The 21786-nt window shown below is 33.1% G+C and overlaps 1 protein-coding gene and 1 long non-coding RNA gene across 3 annotated transcripts; one reads left to right on the top strand and one right to left on the bottom strand.

Annotated features, from left to right (window-relative positions):
- Positions 1 to 4199: 4199 nt before the first annotated feature.
- Positions 4200 to 12832, bottom strand: LOC132600815 (probable aldehyde dehydrogenase). 2 transcript variants are annotated; one of them, XM_060314219.1, is made up of 16 exons: positions 12667 to 12832; positions 11152 to 11231; positions 10746 to 10849; positions 10463 to 10530; positions 10253 to 10310; positions 10004 to 10117; positions 9624 to 9707; positions 9123 to 9227; positions 8745 to 8858; positions 6849 to 6980; positions 6680 to 6769; positions 6455 to 6544; positions 5831 to 6040; positions 5634 to 5744; positions 4638 to 4717; positions 4200 to 4545 (listed from the first exon to the last, which is right to left on the bottom strand). In XM_060314219.1, the coding sequence occupies exons 1-16, from the start codon at positions 12750 to 12752 to the stop codon at positions 4407 to 4409; spliced, it is 1665 nt and encodes a 554-aa protein (XP_060170202.1). In that variant the 5' UTR covers positions 12753 to 12832; the 3' UTR covers positions 4200 to 4406. The 2 variants fall into 2 exon arrangements, with proteins under 2 accessions (XP_060170202.1, XP_060170212.1); XM_060314229.1 differs by lacking the exon at positions 12667 to 12832 and adding an exon at positions 12106 to 12159.
- A 7446-nt stretch (positions 12833 to 20278) lies between these two features.
- On the top strand, positions 20279 to 21270 carry LOC132625490 (uncharacterized). Its single transcript, XR_009576881.1, has 2 exons — positions 20279 to 20592; positions 20960 to 21270. It is a non-coding gene; the product is annotated as an uncharacterized LOC132625490 (long non-coding RNA).
- Positions 21271 to 21786: the final 516 nt, after the last annotated feature.

Here is a 21786-nt window from a genome sequence, read left to right as displayed (position 1 = left end):
GGCCAAATTCTGGCCAGATCTGACCAGATATGACCGCTGCGGAGTTGTAAGTCGTCGTCGTCGTCAGAAGAGAGAGAGACGACGAACAACATCAACAACCACGGCCAACAACAACAAAAATCAACACAGATCCATACAAATCCGAGAATGAGAGAGAGAGAGAGAGAGAGAGAGAGAGAGAGAGAGAGGCGGTAACTGTTGGCATACATTACTGATAAAAATAAAATAAAGAAAGAAAATACAGATATAATCTGAAGTGATATTCGATTGGACAATAACTGTTGGCATCATCAGTGACTTCATATGGGTTTTACGCTACTGATTCCTGGAGCTGTATCTTTACTTTTTATCAATTTGGTTATAATGTCTCAGGTCGTTTGATTGGGCTCCGGTAGAGCTCCGCCGGAAAAGATGACCGGCGGCGGCTCAAAATGTTAGAGAGAGAAAGAGAAAACGACATGAGAGAGAGAGAGAGAGAGAGAGAGAGAGAGAGAGGAGGAGGAGAACGGTTGGTTTTTAATTTTAACCGTGTTTAAATGTTTTAGTTATGTACAGTAATTGATATACACCTTTTAGTTATGGAATGTAATTAATTTAAAGTATAGCTACTAGATATAAATAAGGCCTAATGTTATCTACACCATGTAGAAATCCCTAAACCTTACTCGTACAGGTATGAGCCCACCAGTAGTCTACAGTCCTTTCTATTTTTTTCTTAGAAGTTTTGCACGGATTAACCTTCAAACCCACTGTTCTTTAATTTTTGTCCCTCACATCTGTGGTATTTAGTTTTTGTCTCGCTCGGCACAAGTTTTGTGAGAATTAAGTTATGTCGTATAAGTTGTATAGTATTTTTCAGATTATAATGAGTGTCGAAAGTTTTGACTTTTCCAGCACAACTTGAGTGGATGTTATGATACATATGCCAAGCGAAATCTAAACTTTGTCGAGCGAAATCTAAACTTATACCACGACAAAAGTGCTATAGGACAAAAATTCAAGACCACAAATTTAAGGGCCAAAAATCTAAGACCACCCCGAAGTAGGTGCATTTGTGCGAATGACCCAAAATTGCACGTTTTATCCTTCAAATGGACTGGTCTTTAATTATTTTTTTTTCCCTTCAAAATGAACTTATGTTTAGGGGAGCATAAGTTCATTAACGGTGCGAGGCACAATTTATGAAATATTATGATACAAAAATATAAACCGATGCTTTAAAAAAAAGTTAAGCATAAATTAAAGACCAGCCCAAAAGAGAAGGGAAGTGCAAATGACCCTTTTTTGACGTCTTTCTCTCTTTCTTTTTGTTTTTCTTTTCTTTTTGGTTTTGATTTTGCTTTTTGTTAATTGCGTGTAAGAACTATTTACATTCTTTGAAGTTTTAGTAGCATCACCACCTTAACTTAATTACCCGTACGATTGGAAATAATTTGATTTTGAATTTTATATTAATAAGTGAATGTTTGATTGCTAATTTTTATGTGTTACCTATCAGCATTAATTATTTTGTAATTCCATATTATTTCATACAGAATTCAATTAAAAAGGAACTTTTGCATAGAGGCGGGGCACTATTATCTTAACATAAATGCCAACAAATTTTTTAATGATGACTGAGGGATAATACTGTGTCGGATCGGTCACTAATAGCGTAGCAGTGACAAAAATACAAGTTTATAGGTCAAATATGTGTAATAAATAATATTTAACACAGTGAAGCAAATGAAAGAGATAACTCAGTGGCTAAGGCTGTGCAACATGTGGTGACAGTGCAGGTTCGAATCTGGGCGAGCTCATTCAGCGCTTATTGTTTTCCTAAAAATAGGCTAAAAAAAAAAGTGACATTCGGGTCAGATCCGGAATGACATGTAAGGGAAGCAACAATTGTAACCAACGTGCCCTAAAGACACTTTCGTTTGTTAGAGTGCACCATTAAATATATACTAATTTCTTAAGATATATACACATATATACTTAATTTTTTTCGAAGGGTGGAGTGCACGCATGTAGGTCCGCCTCTGCTTTTGCATCACTGTGTTTTGTCCACGATAATGAGCTTCGCACAAGTTTTCATTAACTTCTCTGAATTGCCTAAGGGGAGAAATAATCCACAAGTCTGAAGATTCTTATAATTATAAAGCCACACCAAACTTGGAAATTGTTGGAACTATGGAAACTCCTATTATCAACAATTTCCCCAAGAATAAAAGTTACTCCCTTCGTCCCATAATAAGTGACATCTTAAGAAATCAAGACATAAATTGACTAGTTTTTTTCAACTCTACTCTTACACAAAAACTGAAAAGTTAAAGTAACATCTAAATTTTGATTGAAGAAGCCACATAGTAACTTTGGTATTATTGGATTCTCAATGTTAAAAGGATTACCACTCGTAAATGTTCTAATTAAGAGGAAAAAATAATTTATTTTTATTATATAAGGGTAATTTATTATTGATTTCTTAATATGCGAATTTTTGGTTAAGGTGATACTTATTATGGGACAGAGGGAGTACTGAATTCAAGTAAGCCCGGAGATTACACTCTAGATCTACCACTGCCACCCTCTGGTGAAATGCCCCTTCATCATAATCATATGGCATGGATTTGCAGCACCATGCACGACAAGTCCTTTGGTTAATCACAGTAAGAAAACCATTAAATTTGCAGAAGCTGCTCTTCTTACACATCATAAATAGGGTGGCAAACGGGCTGGTCAAGTCGGATATGGGTCGGGTCGAAAATGAATTAACAAAAAACGGATCAGTTACCCAACCCGTCCACATATAATACGGGTAAAAAATGGGTTACCCGACGGATAATATGGATATCCATATCATCCAAAGCTACTTCAAAGATGCTGACTTCATGTAGTTAATATGGAAAAGATTAAATTACCTTCTTATCCACAAATTCAATCCCCAACACATAGTTGCGCCTCAACATTTGCGGGAAGAATAAAACTTAGGAACTTTCCAATGACACGACCTCCAAGAAAACATATTTCGGAAAATACCCACCATTCCCCCCCCCCCCCCCTCCAAACTTTCTAAAAACAAAAAAAAACTTTTAAAAAAAATTGTTTTTTTGGGGTGGGGGGGGGGGGGGTTTGGGGGGAAAACCAAAAAAAAAAATTAGAAAATTTAAAAATAATTTGGAGGGGCTTGGGGGGGGGGGGGGGGGGGTGAGTTGAGTGGTGGTGGGGGTCTAGGGTGGTGTGGTTGGGGGAAAGGGGTGTATAAAATCAAAATAAAAACTTTTAAAAAAATTTAATTTTTTTGGAGGGGAGGTAGCAGGGGCGCGGGGGGGGGGGGGGGGGGTGTAAAAATCAAAATCTTTTTTGTTTTAAATTATTTTTTTAGGGTAGTGGGGTTGGGGCAGGAGGGGGGGTTAGTAGTGTAGAAAACCAAAAAAAATACTATTACCTTCATTCCAATTTATGTGATATAATTTGACTGGACACGGAATTTAAGGAATAAAGGATGACTTTTGAATCTTATGGTCTAAAATAAGTTAAAGATATTTGTGTGGTTATAAATCATCTCGTTAAACGTAAAAAGTAAAATTTAAAGTTAAATTATTGTCAAATAAAGAAATATATCATTCTTTTTGAGATAGACTAAAAAGAAAAATGTATCACATAATTTGGTACAGAGGAGTATAAACTTTAAAAAAAAAATGGAAGGGGTTGGAGTGAGTTGCGTGGTGGTGGGGTGATTGGTGAAATGTCAAATGTGAAACTTATTTTCCTAATTTCATTAGGAAAGTCATTTTTCTCATTTTTAAAAAACTTATTTTTCTAAAGAAAATATTTTTCAAAATTTTTTAAACAAACCAACATGAGAAAATTAGCATACCAAACACACCTTATATGTTATGGATTTTATCCATTTTACCCATTAAGTTACCCATATTTTAAGTGAATAATATGGGTTAACTCATATTGGACCCATTTCAAATGGGTTGAATCGGGCGAATAACCATATTTTTCACCCATTTATCATTAAAGCAGGTTTTATCAGAGAACAAGTGTTGCTGATTCTTATGGAATACTCAGCGTGCCGATCTATAGCCAATGAAAGAGCATTTCCCTTTTCCATGGTTACTGGAACCATTTTATGCTAAGCATGAGTCTGTTTTTTGGATGGAAAGAACTGGAGCTGAGGGTGGACGGGACGAGATTCGGATGGGAGCATATTCTTCAAAATGCGAAGATAACTCGCACATTTATTAGATACAAGCCGCTCCCATATTCGCATAAACATAAGCACTCAAATAACATTCCTATTGAATTCATATGCCGCCTTTCTTCCATTATCCTCAACTGGATTCTCTCTAAAGAATTCTAATGTTAGGCCTCTTGGAATGCTATCCTCTGAGTGCTTTGAGTGTCGCAGTTGTTCCTCAAGTACATGCTGGAACTTCCCATCCATGCGGCACAGGACCGACATCATATATGACTTCTCTGTGGCAAGACCATACAAGTTTTATAGCCTCTGGAGTACCTATTCCTGCTCCTCTTGGGTCCCCAGCTGGACCAAACCTATAATAGGGCCATCGTTTGGCACAGTTAGCAACTAAATAGGTGTATCACAGTCACAAAAACAAAAAGATGATGAAGAAGACGTTGCTGACCAGTGATTCTGTGGAGCCCCTGTTGTTCTTGCTCTCAATCCAGCATAAGTGGTTCCATTAACTGTATTTCCAATTACTTTCTGAAAAGGGAATTGACAATGTTACATGATTCATGTGTAATCCAATAGACAGTACATTGCTGAAATAACTACATACATCTCTCAGCATTTTCTTTATCATGACAGAAATGCCAGCGTCTTAACAACGAAGCATAGCTAAGTTTCTCAGCACAATAACCATTACCAACCAATACAGCAACCTCGTATCCTATGTGGATGAAGTCAATGCTAAAACTCTAAGCTCCCAATGATGCAAACAATTCAACAAGTCAAAATGTATTACAAGTCCCCAAATCCGTGAATCCAAACTTCTTTCGCTCAACGTGCCTTAAACTCAATTTGGAAGCTAATCTAAACATGGGTAGCAGATAGACAAAATTGATTGAGGTCATTCAGCCCTGAACCCGACTGGTATAACCTATAGCAATATAGTTCGATTTTCTCCAGTACTGTCCTGACTCTACTTAGGACTATTTGAATCTCTTTATCTTCCAGAACTTTTAAGGTGTATACATTTGGGACTAGCAAAATTTCATCTCTCCCTCCTCCCTGGCTCTCTAATTCTACAGCGGGGTAAAATAGCAGACATCATTACTACTACTACTTCATCTAAGTTAACAGTCAATGCTACACCTCTCGGACATAATAGAAAATTCAACAGTTTTAATCTAAAATATTTCTTGGGTAGGGACGACAACTAATTTGGGATGGGTATCTTCCATGATGTTATTGCCTTCTCTATTCTAGATTCATCCAATCAAGGAATAAAAAAATTCATACAGGAATTCTGGATGCTTTCTAGAAAAAGAATTCGAGATATTTTTTGCTAGTTGCATGTGGAACATTCTAAGTTGTATTGTAGAGCAACAGATATTTCAATCTTGTTACTCCCAGGTATCCTCGTATCTGAACAAGAGTAACGAGAACATTTTCTTACTTGCTGGAACAATATGTCATTTGAAACCACAGCAGCTGTTAAATGTGCATGCATCTTTTCAAGGGCATTGAGGACCAGTGGAAGCTGATTATCTTTGTACTCGGTGACAACCTATAAGGAAAAGAACACACCAGCAAGATTTGATGATCAGCTAGAAAATTACCCAACTTGACATTTAATTCAGAATATCCAATTACCTGGAATGGCCCAAAAATCTCTTTGGTCACGAGATGATAATGTTCATCTTTGAGTATTTCTTCAAGTGGTATGAAAATAGCAGTGGGTTTAATAGCTCCATAAATTTCAGGGATAGAATGGTTTTGTAAGGCTTCACCACCAAAGAGCAGTTTTGATCCAGGTATCTGAAGTAATTTCTTCGCATGGTCTAGCATTGTTTCAGTTGTAACCTGCAGAAAGAATACATAACAATTATGGACAGGAAGTTCTGACAAGACTTGGCATTACTTGACAATGTACCACTAAGAATGCTTAATTCAAGAAAAAATATAAAGGAAAATGAAATGCAAGTATAGTAGGTATAGTACTCATGCTAACAAAAAGTGAGCAGGATAAGACAAATATTCTATTTCAATCTCACAGAGTCACAGATTTGGTTTAACATATTCAAGAAAACTTCTACACTTGTTTGAGAGAATAATATTCTGAATATCGAAATGACCATCCAAAATAGTCTCAGACCAAATTGATACTATTCCCTAATAAATTGTATCTAATGTCACTCTAGAACTCCAGAATCTAGACCATCAAACGATGTACACTCAAATCTCCAAATTAACACTTAAAGCATTAGGTATTCTTACCGTAAGGACAGGACCAACAGTTAAATCATCCAACTTTCTTCTTGCAGCAAGCTCTTTCATTTTTTGCATGAGAGTAGTTTCACGCCAATTCTGCACCAAATAAATAATGGTTAGAAAAAAAAGAGTTATTTGAATGAAATTTCATGAAACCATATTACTTTACTTTTTGTCTCTAAACATTTAATTTCCATGGAGAAAAAAATAAAAGAAAAGGACCAAGAAAACCTCATGCATGAACAATATTGATTGAGCTGAACACTTCTGACCACTACATGCATATGCATCTTGATCACAAACCCATGCAGTGTAATCCACCTGTCAAAAGCAAATAATCACGAGTAAATAAAGCTTTTCTGAAATGCAAAGAAGCCTGTCGATAACAGATTGTGTAAACCTCATTGACATCGGGCCCAAGGATCTTCCAGTCGAATCCAGCATCTTCTAGTCTGACTCGACCGTTTAGGTCATCAGCTAACTTCTCTGCCACTCTTGAGCTACCTGTGAAGAGAGTCATGCGTGGTTTTGCCTAGCAATACAATTTGAAAGAGAACTATATTAGGTAAACAAACGCACAACAGTTCAGAGTCTGAAGGGAAAATCTGTCCGGTAAATAGAAACACATTTCCCCTCTCACTACACTGATATAAAAATGAAAGCTCAAAAATGCATCATTGCATATAAAAAGCACAGCTAATTTTTCTTTTGAGAAGGTAAAAATATAAAAGCATAACTAATTGTAATTCTCATATTAGTATATTCCATTTCAATATGGTTTCCTGTGAAACAATTCTGGGTATATTTTGGACATATATGTCAAACTAGTTGGGGTTAGGTACATGGATCTCCTATGTCCATTCGCTCTATCTGTACCATGTATTCCAGCACTGGTAACTAATTCTATATTTTGGGTACACATGAATACACCTAAAAATTGAAACTTTGGGCGATTACCCTGGATCTAAAATAATGACCATGTCGAAAATAATAGATCAATTTTGTTTACTTATGGTTTTTGGGAAAGAGGTGCATGTGCTAGAGGTATCGAAAGAAACAGGTGGATAATAGCATCATATTTGTGCATCTATCTTTCAACAGGTAGAGGAGGATAATGGCTAAACAAATGAAACAAATACCACCTCCCCCACTCCCCCTCCCCCCACCCAAAGGCAAAAAGGCTTTGTTCCAATATTAGATTAGAAACATGTTATACCAGTTGGTCGATTTAGTCCAACAATCAAAGTCTTCTTTTCCACCAGAAAATGTTTGAGAATGGAAAAGTTCCCCCATACTATTCCCACAGACTGATTTGTGAAACCTTGGCAAAAGACTGACCATACCAAGATGAAGGGATGTATAAATGCTAAACTTGATTACATTAAAAAGTAGTAGTTTAAAAGAAAGCAAGATTTGGAGAAGGGAATTATTCTCAAGGCACAGAGCTTACTGATAATTATTCTCAAAGGACAGGAACCTGACTAAATTAGTAGACCTGTTCGTTATAAAACTCCCTAGCTTACTAACATGAATGAGATCTCAAACGACAGGAAGCTGACTAATCATTAGACCTAATTTTTTTTATTTTTTTTTTGTGATAAAAGAATCATTAGACCTATTTGCTATAAAGTCACTAGCTTACTAACATGAATGAGATCGTCTGAATCACAGGCGTTCGCACCAAAGGTGTCTATCAAAATCTCTTTTTCTATTTTATTTATGTGTCTATGAAGAACAATTAGCCTTTTGGAGAAATCAAAAGGATTTGGGGAGTTCTAGTTGTAGTCATCATTATACCATCACCAAATACACACACCTAAATTAATACACAGATTGGACAAGGTTGTAAATATAATAAGCAATTAATTTATTATAGGAAGTTAAAGCTGATTATAGGTCGAAATCAGGTTTACCAAGCAAGTCACTGTATTTTGAAAAGCTCTGGAATTTTTTTCCTAATAATTAATACTTTCAAAGAGATATTCTTAAGAAATCAATTACTGAGTTTAGGAATTGGAAAAGTTGCTTCAAAAGAATCCTATAGTTATTAAGGACTCTACGAAGTTAATTACTCCATATTAGTGCCGGAATACCAATAATTCAACAAAGAAAATAGAATAAATTATTCTTGGGATTCCTGAATCAGTTTAACTTGGTTGAAATTAAGATTGATTGCACATAACATGATGATAATAAATTTTTAATAGGATGGAAAGTTTTTGGACGAAAATTTGTAATTCTCATTTGTCAATTCTTATTGATAAGTGTCCAGAGAAGTCTAATTTCAGAAACTAACCTCCACGAGTAGCTTGTTCATTGTCTTTCCATCCGAGTTTATGAAATCCACGTCATCCACAGGTAACCCGCAATCATGAAGTAGTCGAAGCATTTGTTCCATGACAATGCATACCTAACCAACAATGCAAGTCAAATTATAAAAAGCACACTGGAAAAATATTTAGAGTTATTAACAGAGAAAACCAAAATAGGAACAGAATCTTCCAATTTTCTGCACATCTTGTTAATTTGATAAAAAGGAGAGAAGTTTGTAAAAGTCAATTTGCAATTTTTGGTTCTTTGATAAATGAGAGTCAAGTTTGTTTCTTAGCTGGGCCTTGTCCAATAAGTGAATTCGCATGCTATATAGAGTCTATAAGAATTTGCACGACCTTACCTTGCTATCAACTTTAAGTACCGGCTTATTTCCCATGTACAACGCTCCCATCAGCTGAAGCAAAGGAATCTCCAAAGGAAAATTAAAGGGAGTAATAACTGCCACCTACAAAGTAAAGTTTAAAAGTGGGCAGTGTGAGAACCTTTAATAATTGAAGTACAAACTTCGATTAATCACATAAGAAAGTCACAACTGGGGAATGTAAAAAACAACCTATGTGCTGTTAATTTTACCACTATGAGCACTATGCCCAAAAGCAATCTAGGTTAAATCCTTATATTAGCAGGAAGACATTCATAAAAAATGATTCCCGCAGATATATAACACAACTTTTACACCATTCTGAACTAGTGAAGAATTTTTATTCCCATAAGTTTAGTGATTTTAGTTCTAAAACTGCACCTTTAGATCTCAGTTTCAAAGTGAAAGATAGCATTAGAAGACCCTTTTGTTTAACACTTCCAATTAAATTAGTCAACAATTTGCCAGAATGGTGCTTACAGGTCCATAAGGCCAGCGAAAACCATGGCTCTGCTGCCCCAGATGATTTCCTGGTACTGCGAAAGACCTAGCTAGAAAGCGAACCTGCCAAATAAATCAGGAGTTCAGTGTTTGATCTGACAGTAATGTTAAAGAAAACGGAGAAATGATTCCCCTGGAAACAAGTCCTTCCTGAACCTGAAGTCAAAGCTTTGAAAAATATTTCAATGTCAAATAAGCTACTAACATTAACAGAACAACAAAAAATAAAAACAAACAACGAATGAGTAGACACAAAATTGTTGAAATAACATGAAGCAGCAATAAAATCACATGGATTTTCTTTCTTAGATAGCCCCTGTATAACGTAGAACGTACGAGGTAATAGTTTTAGAATCTACCTGATCACCACAGAAATTTTCCAGAAATTTCTGCGTCACGGAAACCTCACCAAGAGCTTGTTGGTAACTCTTAGGAGACACCCGTTGTATTAGCTTAGCAAAGAAGTCAGAAACCTGAAAGACCGAAAAGAAACAAAAAAACAAAACAAAAAAAAAAAGATTAAGAGGATAAGAATTAATTATGAAGTTATGAACTATCCATAAAAATGGCTAAGCGAACACCAGCATCCTTGCTTGAATATATCTTACCTCAGGCAAGCCAAGCGCATGAGCTGCTTTTGTAGATACGTCTCCTAACATTAGGTACCTGCAAAAAATGGTGTCACTCGATACATTCTCTAAAGTCATCATTTCTTCCTTTGTATAAAAATTCACAAGTCATTAAAGGCTCATCCTATACACTGTTCAGCTAGAGAACATCACAAAAAACAAGAAAAAGAACAAAAAATTAAAGCAAACCTTTCTGGTGCTTTGAATGGATTATGTAGACCATGTTTTGGGCACTTGGACAAGCTCTCCACAAATGGCTGCACAGGCGACAAAAGGAATTATAGAATCATCACTATGAGCCAATCTTTGATGTTATAGATTTCATACTAGAATGGAGAAGTCTTTATGTGACCGAACTAATAGTTGGCCATAAAGTAACAAGTCAGTTGTACAGAATAACAGACTCCACAGGTTGAAAGACTCGTCTGGAAAAATACAGCGCAAAGAATTATGATGCATCCAAATTATTTACCTGCAATTCTGATTCGTTTACTTCTGCAACTTTAATGAATGGTTGCCCATTCAAGGGATCCAGTAATGTATTCCAATTAGAAGAACTTGTCCACTTGCCCTGCACTGGATGGATGAAAATCACCAGTCAACTAGATGTAGCAGTAAACTAGAACCATAACCAGAGTTCTCTATTTGTATTTCGATTGAACACAATGCACATTTGGTGAAAAAGGAAAAAGTGTACAGAAGTGATGTAATACATCAGTTATCAATTGCTAACACGTATATGGTATACAGGGAGATTGAGAGAATTAAAACTTTCTAAATTCTCTATACAGTATATCACATCTATTCCTAGGCAAACGTTGGACAACTGCATATCAATGGCCATTTTCAGCAGCTAGTTGTTATGTACATTTACATACCCAAGTTGTGGACTTCAGCAGGTTGAGAGCCTGATACTTCTTCAGCTTTTACCGTAGCAAAGGACAAATTGTGGTTTGACCTGCACTATGAAAGACTAAGTCACAAAAATGCAACAAGTGAAAAAGCATAAGGAACTAGAATGTCAAGGAAGCCAAATTAAATGGAATAACTAATGCCATGGAAAATTAAAATAACTTCATATTGACGTGCATTTCAAGTTCAATGTGACAATGACTCTAAAACAACACCATACATGCTTGGTCCATACACGTCAATTGATTAGCTCAAAACAGGACATTGAGAATATCCAGAGCAGTACTTTAGTAGAAAACAAAATCTAAGCTAAGCATCACTTACATGGATAACACAGCCATATCGTGATAATGTAGATGCACAAAAAGAAATAATCAGATACAAGAACTCGTCCATCTATAACAACAAAAATCATCTCAGAAAGAAAGAGATGTAAAAACCGACATTTTTCGTTGTGAATTCTTAGAAAGAAAATCTTAATACTGCAAAAAAGTTGCGTCAACTAAAACAAACAAAAGGGACTTCTCTATAAAAACAACTGGTCTAGACAAGAAAAAAAGTAGCTATCACATCGCTAGTCCCAAACATGGATAAAAGACAACATTTGCAGTAGGTTGATAGCTTGTAAAACTAATCAAGTTATAATGTATCCTCGTAACAACTAATACATTGGAACGTGCTCTCTAAGTATCCAGGTAGTGGAATGAACATAATTAAAAGGAAAAAGTAAATTCCAAAATGCTGTTTGATATGTCTTTGAACTGAAGCACAGAATTTACCAAAGATTAAAAGATACCAACAATATATGAATTTAGTAGTACAATGATCAAATTGCAAATAAAATAACTTTTCTTGGCATCCAACATGTAATAATGCCAATATCAATACAACTCCTCAAGTTTGAAAAGTCAAGAATTTGCCTTTCTAATTTGGAACACATTGGCTTCATTGTTTGAAGGGCACACTTCTCTGAAGTGCATATAACCCCTTGCTTTGCATCACTTCATTCCTTTAAAGGACAAAGCAATGGCTTTTAATAACAGTGATCCTAAACTAAATAACCATCCAATTGGAAGCCTGTAATAACTTTTAGCAGAAAAAAAAAAAACATATTTTGTAAAATATTCTTTACCCAAGAAAAATGACTCCTTAAAAACACCATGGTTCTTATTAAAAAAAAAAAAAAAGAGCTCTAATTTTCAGAAATGTAATCCCTTCAACCAACTAGTTTGGTATTGTGGTGTTTCTATTTTTTATTTTTTTTGATAAGTAATAAAGAAAAAGATGTAACTTTTCAACCTAAAATCATGAATATGCAATACGATCGCTTTTTATTGGTGTAACAGAAAAACTAAAATTATCAAACCCAAATTTTTATCAGAGCCAATCCCAGTCCTGAAACTAATAATAATAATAATATATATATTCAAGTAAAACAAAAAAACACTGATTTATTGTGACATATGCAACAATAAAAATACCTTGCAGAACTGAATAAACTGATCCAATTGAGATCATTGCAAGAAACTTTATTCTTCAATTGCCTGTATGCGGCAAGCCGATACATGATTGACGGCAGTGTGTGTGTCAAAGCGTCACACTTTAACTAGGTTAAAAGAATTTATAGATATGGAAACTAGTATTTCTTTAAATAAATAAAAAATACGTGTCCCTGACTAGCTTAAAAGATCTTATTGATATGAAAACGAGGAGTACACATTAATATTAATAAGTTGGCGTTTGATCATGAAAATTAAATATTTTTCATTTCATTTGAAATTTTAAAGTTAGAGTTGAAGATGAAATTATATTTGGTTATAGTTTTTATAAAGAATATTTAATTGTTTGAATATAATAAAAGTAAAAATAGATTATTAGGTGTTTTTTAGATATTTAAAAATTTTATGATCAAAAGTTAATTTTTAAATAAAGTAAAATAATTTTTTAAAAAAAAGTGAAAAATTCTCGTGGTCAAACGGAACTGTGATAATAAAAAAGTGGATCTAAAATTTCTGAACCCAGAAATGTAATATGAGATCTACTTTTTTGCTGACGAAAATCCGATAAGGCATATAGTATAGTACTAATAAAACTTTTCGTTAAAAATACGTAAAGTTGAGCTGTCAGTGACTCAATTTTGTTTGTTTGTGTGCGCTAATTTCAATTCCAAAAAAATTCCCAGTGCTAAACAATCACGTGTGAGCCAGAGGTGATTGCGTGAATCACTTCTCCGTTGAATTTGTTTTCAGTTTCTTCTTTTCTTTTATAAAAAACTTCAGTTTTTTAGAAAAGTTTTAAAAGACCCGTTTGGCCACTAGAATTATACACTTTTTGGGGAAAAAAATTGGTTCATTTTATTTGAAAATCAAGCATTTGATCAAATATATTTGTATTTGAAAAACAAGTAAAACTTTATTTTCTTACATTCAAACAATTAAATATTTTTTACAAAAATTATAATCAAACACAACTTCATCTTTAACTCCAACTTCAAAAATTTCAAATAATAGATAAAATATGAGATTACTACGTGGCATAACTAACATTAGTACATATTATATTTGGTAGTTATAATTTAAATAAATTACACATATAGCTAAGATTAATATGTTAAATACAATTAATAGCTACATATATATTTAAAGTAGAATACCTTATTATTATTATTTATAAATTTTTTTTGAAGGCTTCTGCTCTCAATACCGCCACCGGAGCTTCGGCGAACGAGCTCCGGCCACTAGCCCTCATCGTCACCATTGCTTCATGCGAAAGCCAGACGGAACTTTTATGTATACAGAATCAGAGCTTAAAGTATTGTAATATCATGATTTCATCCATAAGATGACTACTTATAAATTAGACAATAAAATAAATGAACGACCAAGTATAAACTCCATCATTAGCCAATATTGTAGGGATATTTCTTGTACTTGGGGAATCACTGATTAATTCATGTTGTTGTTGGCTGTGGTTCGTGTTGTTGTTGTTATTGTGGTTCGCCGGAGAAGTAAGCTCCGACGATGGCTGTTGCTGTTGTTGTGGCGGAGAAGATTCGGAGTCTTTGTATTTATTTTGATGGTGGCGTTGTTGTTGTTGGCCGTGGTTGTTGTTGTTGTTCGCCGTCTCTCTCTTCTTCCTCACTGACGGCGACGACGACAGCTTACAACTCCGCTGCCCATAGCGGTCAGATCCGGACGGAAACAATCAGATCTGGCTGGAAGTGGCTTTCTAATTTTGAATACAATCCGGTGTTGATGACGACGACGGTGACAGCGGTCAGATCTAGATGGAAACAACCAAATCTGGCCGGAATTTTATTTCTTGTATTCATTTTTGAGTGTATTCGTTAATTTTATTCTTGTATACAAATGAATACAGTGAATTTTGAAGTGTATACAAATGAATAGAGTGAAATTTATTTCTTTCAGTTTTTTAGTGTATTCATTAATTTTTTTTAGTGCAAAATTTTGTGTTTTGGGGCGTATTTTGAAGGATATATTTTTTTTTTACACAACCGGTTTTAAATATAATAAAGTGAATATAGTGTAAAAATAGCTACAAATAAATAAAGTTGAGTTGAATACATTTGACTTGAATACAACTTAGTTGAATACATCTGACTTGAATACAGCGAAATCTAACTCAACCGAATTTTGAATACAATCAACTGTAGCGCGCACTGTAGCTACGAAATGTAATTAGCTAAAATATAGCTATGCCCAATTTAAAACCCCTAAATGTTAGTCATTTATGTAAAATTCCCATAAAATATTTGGTTTTTATTGCCAAAGGCCTACTAAGAGTTGATTTTGAGAAAAACTAACCTGCTTAGATTAGTTTATAAGAATAACTTTTAGCCTAGTCAAAAGAAACTTTGTCGGACAAATATTTGAATTAAGTTTATGAAGATCTAAGTTGTTCTTCATTTTTGGATAACATTTTTTGTTTGCTTTCCCTGAATCAACTTCATTTTTACTTTCAATTCAAATATTAAAATAAATTGGATTTTCTTATATGAACACTATAAATTGGTATGACTTTGGTCTTGAAGAACTATATACAAAGATCAATTCCCGGCCTAATTTCACAGACATAATGATTAATCTAACTTGCCAAAATGAGAGTTATACATTTAAATTTTCATGATATACAAACTTCAATTACTTTACGGTTAAGAATCAAACAATATAATTAATTCTTCAAATGTAATAATTAGGTCAACGAATATTTTAAAAAATTGAAATTAGAGGTGTTATGGTTTGGTTAAAGGGAAAACATCACTAATTGTCCAACCCCAATTTAATTATCCGCTCATGCCCCCTCTCACACTATTTTCGCTTTTGCCCTGGCCAACCCAAACTAATTGCCCCCCTCGCCCAAACCCCTTCCTTTATGATATCATCGCAGTATATTTATATATCATGATGGTATTATGGAGGACTAAGAGAAGGACTGAACCAGTCCTTCATGACTCCGTCTCGGTATATTTATATATCACGATGGTATCATGGTCCTGAGGAATGTCTCATTAAAGGATTGAAGCAGACCTCCATAATACCATCACAATATATGTGTATAAAACGATGGTATCATAGATTATTTTTTTTCGAGAAAATTGTCATTGTTAATAAATGAACATGATCATTCATAATACCATCTCAGTATATTTATATACCAAGATGGTATCATGGAGGACTAAGAGAAGGACTGAAACATCTTCCATAATACCATCTCGGTATATTTATATACCATGATGGTATCATGAAGGACTAAGAGAAGGATTAAAGCATCTTCCATGATATCATCTCAGTATATTTATATACCATGTTGGTATCATAATTGGGGGCATCTCGGGTAAATACTTTTGATTTTTTCTGGGGGTACGAACGTAATGGGGGTATGGGCGGGTAATTCTTTTAGTTTGAGGAGGCATGCGTGATCTTTCCCCTTAAAATAAACCGATAGTTGTTTGGGTTGGTTTTGAAATTTAAAAAACCGATAATATTTGGTTTGGTTTGGTTTTACCAAAAATAAATCAAAGAAAAAATCGAACCAAACCGATAAAATAATATACACTGTTTTTATAATTATATGTACACAATATATTATACTTTTATAAATAATTTAAATACTTTGTTTACTTTTTCATTAAAATTTTCTTTATTTCTATTAGGCTAATGAACTTTACACATTAATAGTCAGTTTGGCCAAACTTCTAAAATCAGCTTATTTTAAGAAGTACTTTTCAAAAAAATACTTTTGGCGAAAAACAGTTTGTGTTGGGCCAATTAATTTAAAAAGCAGTTTTGAGCAGCAATTAGTGTTTGACCAAACTTTTAAAAAATGCTTCTATATGTATTTTTTTCTCAAAAGTACTTTTCAAAAAAGTGATTTTGGGCAAAAGCTATTTTCTTTAGCTTCTGAAAAATTGTTTCTGCTACTCCCCAGAAACACTTATTTTCTCTCAAAAGCTTAGCCAAAAACCTCACTTTTTTTCAAATAGGCACTTATTGAAAAAATAAGTACTTTTGAGGGGAAAATAAGCTTGGCCAAACAGGTTATAAGTCATTTCTTAAAAGAAATTCATGAATCCAAACTCATTTATTCAAAGAAACAACTAAGAAATTTATCTAGAAAAAATTGTATTTTTATAAACTTAATTCACTAGATTAAAGTTTGTAGATCTTAAGACATTTTCTCCATAATCCATGAAAATTATAGATCCCACAATGAAAGGGTAATAACAGATTAATTATAAGTTGTAAAAGGACGGAAAAGTTTTCTTTAATCGTAGGAAAAAAAAGTGAAAGAGAGAAATATCATTAAAAAAGCGAAAAGTCGAGCCAAAAACGAATCAAGCCGACAACAACCAAACCGGTGGATATGTATTATATTTGATTCGGTTTGATTTTAATAATTAAAAACAACCGACTAAATTGATTTGGTTTTGATTTTACCCAAAAATAAACCCAAACAGACTCATGAACACCCCCCGGTTGAAATAATGGTGTAATGAAACTTTACGACTTATTATCAATTCTTGAAACTTCAATCTGGACAATATACTCATTATGTTAGCGTTATCGTCTTCCACCAAGAAAACTCCTGTTTGCATTACCAAATCTCTTAAGAATTAAGTAAATAGAATAAACAATGGATGTATATAGGTTATTAGAGTTGAATGTCTTAAATTCCGAAAGTGCGCGAGCGAAATAAGGTCATTCTCCTCCATCACCATTCTCTGTCTTCAATTTTGTTGTCAATCAAATTTCTAATTAACTCAACTAACATCGTCATTGACCGTCAAACCATCTTCTCCTTTGAAAGAACTCACTTTCATTTTGCTTGCTTCACGAAATCCTCCATAAACAATCTTTCATCCACTAAGTAGGTTAATGGGTCAATAACCAGCTTCCCATTTTACCAAATTTTGGACAAAATGGTGATTCAACATAACAATTACAAGTGTGTAGTTTGAGGATATTTTTTGGACTAGTCAATCTTTGATTTGATGCTGATTTTTTATTAGTGAAATTTTATTTTTCAAGAAAAAAAGAGAGTTATTATTCGGACGCTTGAGTTGAGACTTCATCAACGGCAATTGTCTGACATCAAAAAACCACAAAAACATAAGGCATTTATAGCTATGAAATCTCAGCTATGAATTTAAAAGTCGTGGCTAGTACCTAATAATAGCCACAAAAATTTGAATTCCGTAGCTATCTACACATTCGTAAAATTTCTTAGCCACAAAAATCATATTGACAAAGCTAATTCCTCATTTTTGCTATAATTGCTAAGAATCGTGGCAATAATTACCTAAATAGCTGCAACTTTTTGCTACAGTGAAATTTCATAGCTAATTATTAAGTTTTGGCACGAGTTGAAACTTACTGTAGCAATAGTTCACCTTTTAGCTACAATAAATTATTTGAAACAACATGTCGTAGCTAAATGAGTATTTTTGCTTCAAGTTATAAAAAATTGTGGCAATAGTTAAATGATATAGCCACAAAGTTTTAGCTTTTATAAAATTTCGTAACTAATATTAATTTTTTTGCCACAAGTTGAAACTTATTGTAGTAATAGTAACGTTTTAGCCACAAAAAAATATTTGAAACAAAATATTGTAGCTAAATAAGTATTTTTTGCTTCAGGTTATATGAAATTATGGCAATAATTAAATGATAAAGCCACAAACTTTTTGATATAACAAAACATCGTAGCCAATTATTAATTTTTGCCACGAGTTAAAAGTTACTATAGCAATAGTTTACCTTTTAGCCACAATAAATTATTTGGAACAACATGTTGTAGCTAAATACATATTTTTGCTTCAAGTTATTAGAAATTATGGCAATATTTAAATGATATAGCCACAAACTTTTTGTTATAACAAAGCTTTGTAGCTAATTGTTGTTTTTTGCCACGAGTTAAAACTCATTGAAGCAATAGTAATCTTTTAGCCACAAAAAAATATTCAAATTAACATATTATATCTAAATAAATACTTTTGCTTCAAGTACTAAAAAGTCATGGCAATACTTGACGTAATAGCTATAATCATCAGTTTTAGGTTCTGATTCCATGTCTACAATATTATCATCAGCTGAGTTAACATCAGTACTAATAAAATCAAGATTATAATTAAAAAATTAGCTTTATCTAATTAATGTGTGAATAACTAAATATATAGAATTTAAACAACTATAATCTTGTATCAATTGCATCGTATAACATATTATATTTATTTAATCTAAACAATAAAAAGTGTTATGATATATAGTCTTGTACAATGTTAATAACTTATTGATTATCGTAAACCAAATTATATACTAAATTCAAAAACTAAAAATTTAATATGATTAACATACATTACGTTGTCTTGTCCCTTTTGTGATTATATTTGGACATTTTGGAATACCTATATAATTAAGAATTATATTTTAAAATTTCAATGATATATATGATTGATATAGAAGTGCATAACAATACTAACTAGTATATCATAATTCATATTAAAATCCAACTTAATAAATTCGTAGTGAACTAGTATTATATTTGTAACAATTTGGTTATTCATACTATTAAATTTAATGTTCAATAAATTAAGAATATTGTTGACATACGTACGATTGTAAATCAAATCAAACTATTATAAAATAATTTATATTTAATAAAGTATTATTTGCAAGATTCGATATGATGAATAATTATGTAATTTTATTAATTAATTTTGAATATCTAATTATATCACATTTAAACATCTATGTGCTTGTATGATTGTATCTAACTACATTGATCACTAATTATATTAAATTTAAATAATATGCATTATTGATTTTATGATCTTATGGCAATATTAAATAACTAATGCGCACCCGAAGGATAGTGGTTTCGCTTGTCATAAAAAAACTTAATAATTATTACAAATATAATTAATAATTTGATGTAATTACAATAGGAGCATATGAGTTATGACAAACCCATTTGGCATTCACTTTTTTCCGGAGTAATAATTTTTTACTTTATTTAAAATAAATGTTTGGCCATAAAAAATTCTAATTCAACTTGAAGTTGTATTCCGAATTTGGAAAACAGCTTATAGCATGTTTTCCAACCCACTTTTCATTTTTGAAGTTGTACTTAAGTACATTCAAGCATGAACATTATTTCAAATATTCTTTGTAAAAAGTATGACCAAACACAACTTCATTTGAAATCTACGGCCAAACACTTACTTAGTATGATTCATATATAGTGTAGGGGTCTCTTCTCTTTTGTGACTATATTTAGACATTTTATAATACCTAAATTATTAAGAATTATATTTTAAAATTTTAATAATATATATGATTTATGTACTAACTAGTATATCATAACTCGTATTAAACGAGGAATTAATTTTTAAATACAATTTAAAGAAATATCTAATAATATTTATTAAATTTGAATATTTAACTATGTTAGATTTAAATAACAATGTTCTTGTATTTATTTATTGATTACTATTATATCCAATTTAAATAAATAAAAGTTATCAATTAATGGCTTAATGCTATTTTAATAACTTGATACTCCTAGACCTAGTTATCAAGAATCTAAGCACGGTCCCTGTTCCCTTTGTCTAATCTAAAACCTAGTCCTCATCTTTTCCCTCTAGCCGCTACACCTCTCCACGGTTTCTTGTTCTCTTTTTCAATTTCACCAAAACAAATCTTTATTACTCCATATCAAAAGTTCATAAGGGGGTTCTTTGGTTTTTATGCAATGCAGCTGGATAAATAGCTAATTGATTCTTTTTATTACACAATGGAGGGGCAAAAGTGATGTCCTCTTTTATTAGATCTGCATCAACAAGCGCTTTTGATGCCATTAATCTCTTTTGAAATGTGATTCCGAAGATGGTATTGACTTTTCTATTTCATATTCGCAATTTATTGAGTTGAATGAAATCTCTTGCTATTTATTAGGCATTTTGTTGTTCATGTTAATATTTGTAATGTTTCACCATTATTGATCTATAAATCTTTCATGAAACAATAATGTAGAAATATGTTTGTTTCTTAATTGAGATTTTGTTAGAAGAAACTTTTAGTGTAAAGATTCAAATCTATTATGAAATATTTAGAGTTTTGCTATCCCTTTTAAGATTACTGTGAAGATTTTTCATGAAAAGTTAATCGATGTATTTCTCATAATATATGATTCAATATACTTATATACTCATTCGTTTATGTTTATGATGTTAATTTACTTTATCAAAATTAATAGGCAGATTATGGAATTATTCGAGCCGCAACAACAATGACAAATTAGAGGGCGGATATTGATCAAACTAAGATGCGGTTGGAGGCTGTGTGGGAGGAGAGAAGTGAAAAGATGGTGCTGAGTTTGAGTCTCAAGCAAGATGACAACAACAACAACAACATACCCAATGTGATCCCACAAGTCTCAAGCAAGATATTACTATTGTAATTGTGTCATAGACAAATGATGTATTATGAATGTTTGAAATTTTAGCTATGTAACTATGTGTAACTTGAAACCTATTATGGAATACAAAATTAACAATGCTTGTGTGATGTGCCGTGAAATTACGGGATATTCGATGCTAATTCCTTAAGCTTTTGTGACTCTTCAAGCACTTTTGTTGTTACTTTTTGTGTATTTATGTTGTTTTGTAGGGTAAGATGCCCAAAGAGCAAAACAGAGCAAAAATAGAACAAGAAGCACTTTCTGGCAGCACATGCTAGTAGCACTTGCTGCAGCATGTTGAACATGCGAGCAGCATGTTGAACATGCGAGCAACATGTTGTGCAGCATGTGCTGACAGAGAAATTGGCACAACATGCTACGGTTTTGGCACAACATGCGACTCGCATGTTGCACCTGCGACACAACATGCGAGCAGCATGTACTGACAGAGAAATTGGCACAACATGCGACTCGCATGTTGCACCTGCGACACAAGATGCGAGTAGCATGTTGTGCACGCAGGGTATTTTTGTCCAACTTTTGTTCCCGTTTTGGCACTTCTATAAATAGAATGCTAGGGTTTCTAAAACTCATCTTTGGCCATTTTCATACAAGTTTTGGAG

Source organism: Lycium barbarum, chromosome 1, assembly GCF_019175385.1.
Source record: "Lycium barbarum isolate Lr01 chromosome 1, ASM1917538v2, whole genome shotgun sequence".
Lineage (NCBI taxonomy): Eukaryota > Viridiplantae > Streptophyta > Magnoliopsida > Solanales > Solanaceae > Lycium > Lycium barbarum.
Note: the sequence above shows the minus strand (reverse complement) of the source record. Positions and strands in the feature narration are given on the sequence as shown.